General features: G+C 42.9%; 1 protein-coding gene across 1 annotated transcript in view; it reads left to right on the forward strand.

Annotated features, from left to right (window-relative positions):
* The window catches only part of KANK2 (KN motif and ankyrin repeat domains 2), a 132,095-nt gene that overhangs the window by 101,918 nt on the left and 16,652 nt on the right, over nt 1-13,525 (forward strand). The window contains 3 exon segments of the mRNA XM_089489069.1: nt 7,031-7,138; nt 7,229-7,331; nt 11,983-12,216. Coding sequence (XP_089345195.1) covers nt 7,031-7,138; nt 7,229-7,331; nt 11,983-12,216 — 445 coding nt within the window.

A 13,525-nucleotide genomic window follows, 5' to 3' on the forward strand; every position in this document is an offset into this window, starting at 1 on the left:
GTGGGCATTTCTGAAGGAAAGATGCTCCAGGACAGATGGGAAGGAGGTGGCTAAGAGAAATTGTGCATTTTGCATGACATGAAACAAGTACACAAGATCATGTCCAGAGGAAGGTGACCTAAATGGTGAAGGATCTGGAAACCATGCCTTATGAGGAGAGACTTAGGGAGCTGGGTATGTTTAGCATGGAGGAAGAAGTTCAAGACGCAATATGACAGCCCTGTTTAAATATTTGAAGGGATATCATATTGAGCATGGGGCAAGCTTGTTTCCATCAGCTCCACTGAACAGGAACAAGAGCAATGGATTCAAACTACAGGAAAAAAGATTGGATCTAAACCTTAGTAAGAATTTTCTGAGGGTAAGAGCTGTTCGACAGTGGAAGATGCTGCCTTGGAGAATGATGGAGTGGAGATTTTTAAACAGGGGTTGGATGGCCATCTGTTGGGGGTACTTTGATTGTGAGTTCCTGCATACCAGAAGGTTTTTTTTTTTTTACTTGAGGGACATTGGGGTCTCTTCCAACTCCAGGATTATGTGATTCTAAGAGGGTTTGCTTTTCTTCACCTTCTTGCATAAGCATTTGGGGAACATGGACTCACACAGTCAGTCAGCATCCATAGATTTCTGTGGGGTTTTTGGACTATGTGGCTGCATTCTGGAAGAATTTATTCCTGATGTTTCACCTGCACCTGTGGCTAACATCTTCTCTGAAGGCACCTCTGAAAATTCCAGCCACAGTTGCAAAGCAAAACATCAGAAATAAATTTTTCCAGAATGTGGCCACATAGTACAAGTACAATTTTTTGGGGGGGATTTGCCAGTTTCTATACAGTAGACAGTTCATCCCTAACTTTGCTGAAATTGCCTTACCCATCACCGATCTGCTAAAAACCAAGGGAATAATGGTCGAGAAGGGGCCAGGAAGCATAGGAAAAGGGACTAAACCAAAACCCTCCATGCCTGGGCTTGGTCTGACCGCTGCCAAAAGGCTTTTGAACAACTAAAATGCCTGTTCAGTTCGGAACCAATCCTGTTACATCCAGACTCAGGCAAACCTTTTGTGGTACAGGTAGATGCTAGTGACTATGCCATAGGGGCAGTGCTGTTACAACGGGATGAATCAGGAGCTTTAAAGCCATGTGCTTATTTGTCCAGAAAATTAAAAAAAAAGTGAGATTTCATGGCCTGTTTGGGAGAAGGAATCTTTTGCAATCAAATGGGCTTTAGAGTCATGGAGACGGTTCCTGGAGGGAGCCATGCACCCATTCAAAGTGTGGACTGATCATCGTAACCTAGAAGCCCTCCAGACCCCCAGGAAACTTAACCCCAAACAGTGCAGGTGGGCCAAGGACTTTTACAAATATAAGTTCAAACTCATTTTTTTCCCAGGAAAACAAACTGTGTTGGCAGATGCTTTGTCTAGACTCCCCCAACATGCAGGAAAAGATCAGCCTCCAGTACAGACGCTGTTCACCCTGAAACAACTGGGTCTAGCGGTGGTGACTCGTAGCCTGGGCAAACGCACACGACCAGACTCCTCTGACACCCTAGATGCGATATTAATAGAAATCAAACAAGCTTCTGCCACGGATGAGTGGCTGTGTAAACACAAAGAACAACTTCAACAAAACGCTCAGGGGTTGTGGGTTAAAGACAACAAAATTTATGTACCTGCTAGTTTGAGAGCAAAGGTTTTAGGCCTGTGTCATGACTCCAAAACTGCTGGACATTGGGGATACTCAAAAACTTGGCATAAAATTTGCCAATGGTATTGGTGGGAAGGAATGCGGGGCGAGGTAGACGCTTATGTGAAAGGATGCTCAACTTGTTCCAGAGCTAAACCATTGACTGGAAAACCGAGAGGCTTACTACACCCCTTACCCACACCAACTGGGCCATGGAGACACATAGCCATGGAGTTTATAACCGACTTGCCGGAGAGTAAGGGGAGAAATGGCATCTGGGTAGTGGTAGACTTGTTTTCAAAGCAAGCACACTTAGTTGCTTGCAAGGGAGTGCCCAACGCCCCCAGTTGGCTGAATTGTTATAAATACCACGGTTTACCAGACAAAATAGTGAGCGATTGAGGGAGCATCTTTTCCTCTCAGTTTTGGAGGTGTCTTCAGAAAAAATTGGGAGTAGAGGTTGCCTTGGGCACATCCCATCATCCAGAGACAGATGGCAAGAGTGAAAAAACAAACTCTTAGTTGGCTAGGTACCTAAGGTGTTACACAAATTACCTTCAGGATGATTGGGTTGATTTATCGCCACATGCTGAGGTTGCTTTTAATAGTGCTATTCATCAGAGCACGGGCAGCTCTCCATTTGAGTTCCTATATATGGCTATGCACCTAAAACTTTGCCTTCGTTGTCACTTGAACCCTCTGATCCTATTTTGGTGTCGCAATGGATTGCTATAATCAAGGAGGGGTGTTCCTAAGATTGTGACAGCCTTAGAAGCAGCCAAAAAGGAATACAAACATTTTGCTGACAAAAAGAGATGTGAAGGGTGGGCTATTAAACCCGGAGACAAAGTGTACTGGTCTACAAAGCACTTAAAAACTTGCCATCTTTCTAAAAAATTGGGACCAAAATATATTGGGCCTTTTGAAGTCAAGAGATTGATGAATGATGTAACTGCTGAACTTGATTTACCTAAGTCTTATAGACATTTTCATCCTGTTTTCCACTTCAGCCTGCTAAAACTGGACCTGAACACCTTGTGCTGGAAAACTGATGACCATCCACCCCTGCCCATGATGATTGAGGGCAAACAACATTTTGAAGTGGCCAAAAATTTAGACTCTAGAGTTCATTGGGGTCAAATACAATGTTTGATTAGGTGGAAACACTTTTTACAAGACCATGATGAATGGGTCCATCACCGTCCTGTTAATGCCCCTCAGTTGGTAGCTAAATTCCATCAAAAATATCCAAATAAACCTGCCCCACCATATGATTAACTTTTACATTTCTACATGTTTAATGTTCACTGATTTGTTAATAGGGTGATTTTTTTGGGGGGGGCAGACTGTTAGAATCCTTGGATTCTATCAGAAGTAAATAGATATTGGAAAGGATGGGGATAATGGGTTAGGAGAAATAAGAGTTGTGGGCTCAAAATATTTAGTTTAGCTATAGACTGGATAGGCTTAGGGGGAAGGCAGATACTGGTACTTTGTTATTTGTTGTAAGAAGCCTGGAGTGCCAGTACAGCAGAATGTGGTGTTAGAAACTGTTAGTTAAGTATAAAAAGGGGGAAGGGGAGGAGAGGTCCCAGAGAATGAAGACATCTGGTCACCCTGAATGGAGGTAGATGGGCAGTTCTCTTTCTGATAATATAATGGGTAGCAGAGAGCCTCCACACTCCCAGGAGGGGATAGTGTTGTTCCCCGTAGTCCTGGAAATTTCCATACCCTTTTTAGAGCTTCTTAGCCCTGGAAATAAAAACAGGCTCCTTAGCTAAATTCTGATGACATCTTGGCACAAATTAGGTTATGGAAGGAGGAGAAGAAAAACATACATGTCCGTGCTCAAGCCGTGGGGCGTGCGCGGGGCGGAAGGGGCGGCATGTCCCATTCAATTGAATGGGCGCACGCGCCTGTTGCGCCCCGCACGCCGCCGCACTGCCGCTCCTCCATGTATGAGCCCCATTGTTTCCAATGGGGCTTGAGCATAGGCGGAATTCACCTTACACGGAGGGATACGGAACGGATCCCCACGTAAGGCGAGGGCCGACTGTACTTATAACATGGACATGTTAGTGGCGAGTTGCAAAACACTAACAGAAAGCATTTTTTTAAAAAAACAACAAGAATAACTAAGAGTTGCTAAAGAAAGGTAAACTGAGCAGTCCTTATTGGAACAGACTGCATGGGATCTTCTTTGCTTGCAACAGGTATAGCCAGTGCTTAGTCTCTAAGGAGAGAATACTGAAGGTTAAATTGTTTTTGAGATATACAGTATGTGGGAGGTGTGGGAAACGCTTAGGGCAAGACTATCTGTCCCCAAATAAGTCTGTCCAGGACTTCAGATCTTCTCCTGGTGGCACCACCCAAAATTTCCTGGAGATGTAAAGAAGGACCCTCTCAGCAGCTACTCCTAGGAACCTTATCACATGGGAAGAAAGTTCCCAAATCCCGTGGATAAACGGGGCTTAGATCCTGGAATAACCCACAAAAGAGGGATTGTTTTCAGACATGTCAGGCTAACTGAGCATTAATCCAACATTAACCCATGCAGAAAGTAGACAAAGGCCTGTTACAGACTGCCAAAATAAAGCTGCTTCGGGTCTCTTTGGAGGTATGCTGTTTAAATGATCCATGGGTCCAAAGAATCCAGAAGCTGCACCAAAGCTGCCCTCCAGTGCTTAGGAATGGAGTGTGGCTTTGGCGCAACCTCCAGACGCTTAGGACCCATGCATCATTTAAATAGCATACCTCCAAAGAGACCCAAAGCAGCTTTATTTTGGCAGTCTGTAACAGGCCAAAATCACACACTTTTACTTTTGGGATTGTCCCTGATTTAATCCCTGTTTATCCATGGAGTTTTGGTGCTTCACTCCTGTGTGGTAAGGGAATTGGCTGCTTCCCTCCCCATGTGGTAAGATCCCTAGGTTTTTGAACTCCCTTGGAAGCCTAGGAAAAGCATCCTTTTCACAATGTTTGTGAAATTAAAATTAATTGTAGTCATTTTAAATTTGCATATATATTGTATATACACATGTATAAGTCTAGAAATTTTAGTCAAAAAATTGACCCAAGAAATCTGAGTCAACTTATCCACTGGTCAATGTAAGTACTGTACTTTAACCCTGGTCAAACGGAAGAGTGTAATCTGGCCTGGAAGCATTGATCCCCCCCCCCCTTTCGACTCTCTCATCCATCCAGCACTTAGTGTGAGCACAAACAGTTATTCCTGCTGGAATTTTGTAAGTTCATTGGCATTATTTGCTTCATATATCCTTTGTTACATGCCCCTAAATTTTACCCTCGACTTATCCACAGCTCATATGAAAATCCACAAGTTTGGCCCCAAAACCTTCCCTTGACTTATACATGAAGTTGATTTATAGCAGAGCGTATATGGTAAATGATCTTGTGCAATTTATAGTCAAATCAGTGCTATAGGTCTATGCTCTGAATTTTTTAAGCACCTTGCAATCCCCTTGGCTATTGCTCAGAAATGAAAGATTCAGGGCTATCCTACAAAAGCTTAAATGTTAGCTCCTACCAGATGAATTCTCACTGCCAAAAAGTAACTAGTCTTCTAGGAAAAGATCCAGCATTTCCTGGTAGGGAATTCCACCAGTATCCTCTTCTCTCTTGGCTCATGAAATAATATGTAGCCTCATGTTTTGTCTCTGATCTGCCAGTCTACGCAAAGCTCTCACTTTATATTGAAAGACTTGCGTGCAACTATGATGGTCATTTTTTACCAGCTGCTTACAGCAGGACTGAAGGAAAAAGAAGCTCTTAAAATAGCCTGTCAAGTTCCCAGGGTGAGATCAAAGGTCCTGGAATGAAAAGATTATTGGAAACTAATTATCGGCCAAATTTATAACATACAAAACATTGGAGAAGAGAAGATTTCTCACAGGACAAGGACCAACCTGAGCTCCACATCTCAGGAAAGTCCAACAGAAATCAGTTTTTCTTTCCAATGTTGGGTTTCACTTGGATCAGTGAGGTGTGCTATTAGCTCTTCTGGAAACAAAGAAACTCCAATATGAAAGCTAAAGGGAATTTCTAGTCACCTTGGGATGAATAGCCTATAGCAGGGATGGAGCTGTTGGTTTGGTCATCCTGACATGCATTTTGTTAGTTTTGAATAAAAACTTTCCTAAAACATGTTTAACTGCTCTTTTTTGATTTTGTTTTTTTCTGGCTTAGGAACCTATCCTTATTCTTTTTGCTTCTCCTATCAAATTTTCTGTTAAAGAAGTAATGCCCAGGAGCACATCTACTTGGTTAACTGAGGTATAATCTACTTAGTTAACTAAGGCCCGTTACAGACGGGCCTATAGTACAGACTGGGTCTGTACTAGGGTTAGAAAGGGGTGTCACTTCCTGATGCCCCTAACCCTAGTATGGACCGAGTCCGTACAAAATGGCGGCGCCCGTTGCACACGGGGGCCACCATTTTGACGTCGCGGACGCGTAGTACGTGACTAGCGCCTCGCGACACCACTTCCAGGGTGCAGAAAGAAGTGCCATTTTGGCACTTCTTTTCGGCTGCATCTGGGAACCGCGCAGTTTGGCCGCTGCGGTTTGCGGACGCAGCAACCGGCGGCGGTGGCAGAGCGCCCTTCTTGGGCGCTCTGTAACGCACCTTAGCTATGATACCTGTAAAATAAGACACAAGGCAGGTGTATGACAGCCTAGTCAAGGGCAGTGATCCCATGGGCAGTGATCCAGTGATTTATAAAAACCAGAGAAGGTGACAGGTTTTATCACTGTGAGTGCCATTGGGGACTACTAGGATGGGAGAGATTGAGCCTCAGGAGAGGAATGGAGGAGGATTTTCTTAATCTTTTGGGAACTGTATTTCCTTCGGGCATAGAATTTCTCCCACTTCTGTCCCCAGCCATATGATGCTCATTCTAGTTGCTGGCAAGAATTTATAGAGGCCAGTATACACAGTTATGAAAGTCGGTGAATAACATCCCTAAAATGGCCAATCACTTTTCCATTTATTAATCATTATTTGCATGAGTATTTTCATTGCTGATCTCTTTCATCTCTCAAAAAATTCTTCATCTTCCTGGAAGATTCAGGGCAACCTAAAGTTTATCTAGTCACCCCACCCCACCCCACTGTGAACCAGTTCAATAAGAATTCACCTTAACTTACCTGGCATTTAATGGAATTGAAGATGGTGGGGTCAGCAGGGGGAAAGACCAAGCCAGGATGTCCAGCTTCACTCAGGATTCCCAAGGCATTGCCTTTCTCCTTCTCCACTGTGGGTCAAATCAGAGAGATACCAAGAGGCAAATGCTGATGCTGTTGTTGTCTTTTTCCTCTTTCAGAGTCTCAGAGGTCATTTGAGAAAGCTGAGCACTCAGCTACTGACTCTCTCCAGGCAGAGCAAGCAACAGAATCTAAATTAAATACCCAGACTGAAGGAGAGGATCAAGGTAAGAAATATGGGTTGGGAAGAGGCATTAATAATCCTGTAGGGAACCACCCTTGCCTGACTGCTGTCTTCTTCTTCAATATCCCCACAGCTTCATTCACGTCAGGGATCCGGTCAATCATGAAAAAGAAGGAGGAACCTACAGAGATTCTGGCCAGCAAAAAGAACCTCCAGTTTGTGAGCGTCAATGGCGGGTACAGTGAGGCCTCCACTCCTGAATTATGATATGGGAAAGAGCTTTCAGTCTGCTTTTGAATCCTCCTGAGGGGAAACATGGCCCAGTGGCTCCAGTTAGATAGCAGTACCAATGGTTTCCCATCCTCCTGTTGCCTGATTCAACATTTAATTAACCTGGAATATAGGAAAACAGCATCACACCAGTACTCTGTTGTTGTTAACTGCTATCATATCAATCTCAACTTATTGTGACCCTATGAATGAGAATCTTCAAATCATCCTCTCATCTGCAGGTCTTACAGACTCAAGGTCTTGGCTTGCTTGCTTGATCCATCTTCCATTTCTATCCATCTGGAATGTGGTCTTCCTCTTCTCCTACTGCCTTCTACCTTACCAAGCCATATTGTTTTTTCTAATGAGTCCTGTAATCTCACGATAAGTCCAAAGTACAACAGTCTCAGTTTAGTCATCTTAGCTTTTCAGACTTGATTTGATCAAGGACACATTTATTTGTCATTTTAGCAGTTCACAGTATCAGTAGAACTCTTCACCACTACCACATCTCAAATGAATAGATTTTCTTCCTATCAGCTTTCTTGGAATCATAGAGTTGGAAGAGACCACAAGAGCCATCCAGTCCAACCCCCTGCCATGCAGGAAACCTAAATCAAAGCATCCCCGACAGATGGCCATCCAGCCTCTGTTTGAAGACCTCTAAGGAAGGAGACTCCATTATACTCCGAGGGAGTTTGTTCCATTGTCGAACAGCCCTTACTGTCAGGAAGTTCCTTCTAATGTTGAGATGGAATCTCTTTTCCTGCAGCTTGCATCCATTGCTCTGGGTCCTAGTCTCTGGAGCAGCAGAAAACAAGCTTGCTCCCTCCTCAATATGACATCCCTTCAAATATTTAAACAGGGCTATCATACCACCTCTTTCCCTTCTCTTTTCCAGACTAAACATCCCCAGCTCCCTAAGCCGTTCTTCATAGGGCATGGTTTCAAGACCTTAACTGTCCATCTTTCACAACAGTATATAATTTAATTAATAATAATTTGTTTTATTTATATACCGCTATTCCAAAGATCATAGCGGTGAACATCAAGTAAGCTAATTAACAAGTAAGCTAATTTGCCCCCAACAGTCTGGGTACTCATTTTAGCGACCTCGGAAGGATGCAAGCCTGAGTCGAGCTTGGGCCCTTTTGCTGGTCTTGAACTCGCAACCTTGTGGTTTCGAGTGAATGGCTGCAGTACAGGCATTTAACCACTGCGCCACCAGGTATATAGAAATGGGAAATACAATAACATGGACCATCCTAACTTTAGTATTCAGTGATATATTTTTACACTTCAGGATCCTTCATAGCTGATCTTCCAAATCCTAGTTTTATTCTGACTCCATAACTGCAAGCTCCATTCTGATTAATGAATTAATCAGGATACGGAAAATCTTTAACTATATATTTCAATTTCTTCATTGTTTATATTAAAGTTTTGTACACCTTTCAAGAAATCTATCATTCCCCCCACAAACAACCCCCAGCCGCCTAATGGATTCTCCTTAGAGTCACCATAAGTCAGAAATAATTTGAAGGCACACAACAACAACAGCAACAACAAGTAATCGTTGGTCATCATAGTCGGCCCTTCTTATACACGGATTTTTTATACACGGATTCAAGCATACACGGTTTGAAAATGTTCAAAAAAACTATAAATTTCAAATATCAAACCTTGATTTTCAATTTTTTAATAAGGGACACCATTTTGCTATGTCATTATATTTAATGCGACTTGAGCATACACGGATTTTGTTATACACAGGGGATCTTGGAACCAAACCCCAGCGTATAACAAGGGTCCACTGTATTTTTGTTTTCTTAATGTTCACTTTAAGAAACAGCCTTTGCACTTTCTTCCTTGAATTTCTTCTGTAATTATTCCAAGTCTGCTTTTTCTGCTACTAGTATGGTGTTATCTGTATATCTTAAATTGTTGATGTTTCTTCCTTCAGTTTTCATGCTTTCCAGTTTTCACAATTTCTTCCTTTAATCTACAAACCACAGGCTGATTTTCTTCTGAAATTTTTTGGTGTACTCCATTATCCAACATATGTTTGCAATATATATGATCCCTGGTACCTTTTCCTTTCCTAAACCCAGCTTGAACATCTGGCATTTCTTGCTCTATATATGGTAAAAAATCTTTGTTATAGAATTTTGAGCATCGCTTTGCTTGCCTAGGAGATTAATGCAATGGTCTGCAATCCATGGTTTTCCCTTTCTAGGGTACTGGAATGTATATTTAGCATTTCAAATCTGTGTGTCATTCCTTTGTTTTCCCTATTTGTTGACTGGTTTCAGTTAGATTCTAGTGTAGTTAGATTCTAGAGTAGATTCTGTCTCTGTAGCTTGAAACAGCTCTATTACTATACCATCTATTCCTGGTGATTTCTTTCTCACAAGTGTTCTGAGTTCCACTCTACTTACTAAAATTGCCGATTCATCTTCAAATGATTCTTCCCTGATTGAATCTGTTATCCTTTCATCTCTATAGTGTATTGTTTCTATCAAGTTTTTTATTATTATTATTCTACTTGGTCATGTAATATGTTCAAATAAAGCATCCCCACTCTTGGTTTAAATTTTCCTTTGATTTCTTTGATCTTGCAAAAGAGGTCTCTTATTCTTCCTTTTTTGTTGTCACCTTCTATTTCGCTGCATTGATTATTATAGTACAGTGGGTCCTCGCCTTACGCGGGGATCCATTCCGGATCCCTCTGCGTAAGGCGAATTCTGCCTATGCTCAAGCCCCATTGTAAACAATGGAGCTCGTGCACAGCAGTGTGGCGGCGCAGTGGCGCGTGGGGCGCAACGGGCACACGTGCCCATTCAATTGAATGGGACAGTGCGCGCACGGGGCGGAAGGGGCGGCATGTCCCATTCAATTGACGCGGGCGCGCTGTAGTTCTTTTTTTGTCCCTGCACACAAGTCATTGAACAGTTACATTCAGGGTTCTCACTCTATTTCTATCACCTTTTACTTTTGCTTTTTGTCTGTGAAAAAGTATTATCTGTCATTCAGTGAGGCTTCTCATTCTTTCTGACTGCAGATAGTGTCTTTTTACATCCCCCCCGACAATGTCCCTGGCTTCAGTCCAGAGTTCTTCTGGCTCCCAGTCAGTTAGGCTTAATAGTACAAATCTATTTTTCACATTGTCTTTAAATTCTGTGGAGATATTCTTCAGGTTGTATTTCTGCATAATGGTTAGTTTAGAGTTCTTCTTCAGCTTTACTCTAATTTTTGATATTAGCAGTTCATGGGCTGTCCCACTATCTGCTCCTAGTATGGTTTTTGCATTGGGAATGCAGTGTCTCCATCTTCTGCTTCCAGTTATGTAGTTTTATTTCAATATGGGCCATCAGGTGATGTCTACATATACAGATGATGTCCTTGGTTTCTTGAAGAATGTGTTTGTAATGAACAAACTGTTGACCACATAAAATTTAGTCAATTGCTCCCATGCTTCATTTCTTGTTTCCAGATCATGTTTTCCTACAATCTTTGATTTTACTCTGTTTCCTAATTTTGCATTCCAATCACCTATGATTAACTACCTGTTTTGGTGAGATATCAATCTGCTCTTGGACTCCAGCAGAGAATATTTCAATTTCTTCTTCTGCCTCTGTAGTTGGAATATAAATTTAGATTATGCTTATACTGATATGTTTTCCCTGATGTCTTACTGATATGATTCAGTCAGACTTTGCATTATATGCTTTGATTGCTTCAGCTACAGCTCTCCTCACTATTAATGCCACTCCATTTCTTCTTAGATTTTCATTTCCTGAGTAAAACACTGCATTTTACTGAGTAAAACATCTGACTCAAAATGTCCCATTCCTGTCCACTTTTGCTCACTTGTTGCAAGTATTGCAATGTTTATATGTTCCGTTTCTTGTTTTAGTATGTCTAACATCTCCTGATTCACACTTCTCACATTCCATGTTCCTATAATATATTTTATGGAGTTTCAGATTTTCTTTCATCTCTGAGCATGTCAACAGCTGACTGCCCTTCTGAGTCCATTTGTGTCTTTAGTCACAGAACTACTCGTAGTTGTCCTCTGCTGTGCTCCAGTAGCTTTTTGAATGCCATCCGACCTGGGAGTTTTATCTTCTGGCACTACCTTTTTCATTTTGGATTGTCTCATCCAAGGGTTTGCATGATAAAAGACATTCAAAAGGAGTTTACTAGTGTTTCCTTCTGTGCAATACTAACAAGAGTTAGCTATGGTGCCACTGCCATTGTCTCTGAGAGATCCTCCACCCTTCACTACTGTTGCTGCCCAGTAGCTGTTTGGCACACTTAGTCTAGCTCTGATGTGGGAGACCCCACCAGCAGCACTCTTGCCTCACAGGAGCATGCAAGCCCATCACCACACACATACCACAATACCCATGACTACAGATTGTGTTTTCCTCACTGAGTGCCATGTATTTTTCAGGGTGTCCCAAATAATCACACCTGACATAAGGAAAATCTCCCACTTTAGTGACATAGAGCCAGGAGGAAGCCAGGACTCCATTACTCACCCTCTCCAATAAGTCTAAGACTGGTTTTTTAAACCTTTTGTGACCCTTCTCATGCCCTGTTGCCCCTGCTCAGGTACGAGTCCACCTCCTCTGAGGATTCCAGTACCGCTGAGAATGTCTCGGACAACGAGAGCACAGAGAGTGAATACCATGAGGCAAGTGAAGGGCTCCCTGCAGCGCAGGCAGCTGTAGCAGAGTCTGAAAAGCCTTCTGGAACAGCCACCACTCACCCTAGAGTCCCCAATGAGGGAGGTGAAATAGCAGCACCAACAGCAGGACCCAGCAAGGAACCAGCAAGCACCACTGGGTAACTATCAGTGCAGGCATCTTTGTGGCTATCAAGCCTCTGCACCCTGATTATTCCACATTGTCTTCCCTAGAGAAACTCACTGCATTTAGGGCGGAAAAAAGAAATGCACAGATATAAGATGGGGGACACCTGGCTGAATAAGACTACGTGTGAAAGGGATCTGGGAGTCCAAGTAGACCATAAGTTCAACATCAGTCAACAGTGCGATGCGGCAGCTAAAAAGGCCAATGCAAGTTTAGTGTCTAGATCAAGGGAAGGCTTTGATCAGGCCTCACCTGGAATTCAAAAAGGATGTGGAGAAACTGGAGCATGTCCAAAGGAGGACAACTAAGATGGTGAAGGGTCTGGAAACCATGCCCTATGAGGAACGACGTAGGGAGCTGGGTATGTTTAGCCTGGAGAAGCGAAGGTTAAAAGGCCCTATATAAATATTTGAAGGGATGTCATATTGAGGAGGGAGCAAGCTTGTTTTCTGCTGTTCCAGAGACTAGAATGCGGAAAAATGGATGTAAACAGCAGGAAAAGAGATTCCACCTCAACATTAGGAGGAACTTCCTGACAGTAAGGGCTGTCCACCACATACTCCCTCGAAGTGTGGTGGAGTCTCTTCCTTAGAGGTCTTTAAACAGAGGTTGGATGGCCATCTGTCGGGGATGCTTTGAATGGGAGTTCCTGCATGGCAGGGGGTTGGACTGGATGGCCCTTGTGGTATCTTCCAACTCTATGATTCTATTATTCTAGGAGGGACAAGCATACACCTCTCCCACCTTCTCCACTGCCCTGGCTCTCTTGGATGAGGGAGACAAGACACCAGAGGTGTTTATCTCACAGGGGCTAATTTTGGCAATAAAGAGAGATTAAAGTGCATTTAAAGCATTCCACAAATAAAGCAAAAATAGTGAGTCATTATGTGAATGAATATCACATGCAATTGCACAAATAAAGTGTTATCGGAAATGCATTGTCACTGAAATCCTGAAAGTAAAAAGATGTGTGTTAATGCTTCTTTGTGACCACTTTAATGGCAGGTTTTGTGCAATGTCATGTGAAATTATTTCACGTAATTATGTGATTTTTTTCTGGGATATTCACGGGATAAACTCCTGATCTCCTTTGTGTGATAAACTTCAGAGAAGGAGTGACAAGCATGCACTTCTCCCACCTTCTGCACTGCCCTGCCTCTCTTGGATGAGGGAGACAAGGCACCGGAGAAGGGGAGGAACAAGCAAGTGCCCTTCCCACCTTCTCCACTGCCCTGGCTGTCTTGGATGAGGGAGACAAGGCACCAGAGAAGGAAGGGCAAGCA

Source organism: Sceloporus occidentalis, unplaced genomic scaffold, assembly GCF_023333645.1.
Source record: "Sceloporus occidentalis isolate IW3139 unplaced genomic scaffold, rSceOcc1.0.p SCAF_1, whole genome shotgun sequence".
NCBI classification, from domain to species: Eukaryota; Metazoa; Chordata; class Lepidosauria; order Squamata; family Phrynosomatidae; genus Sceloporus; species Sceloporus occidentalis.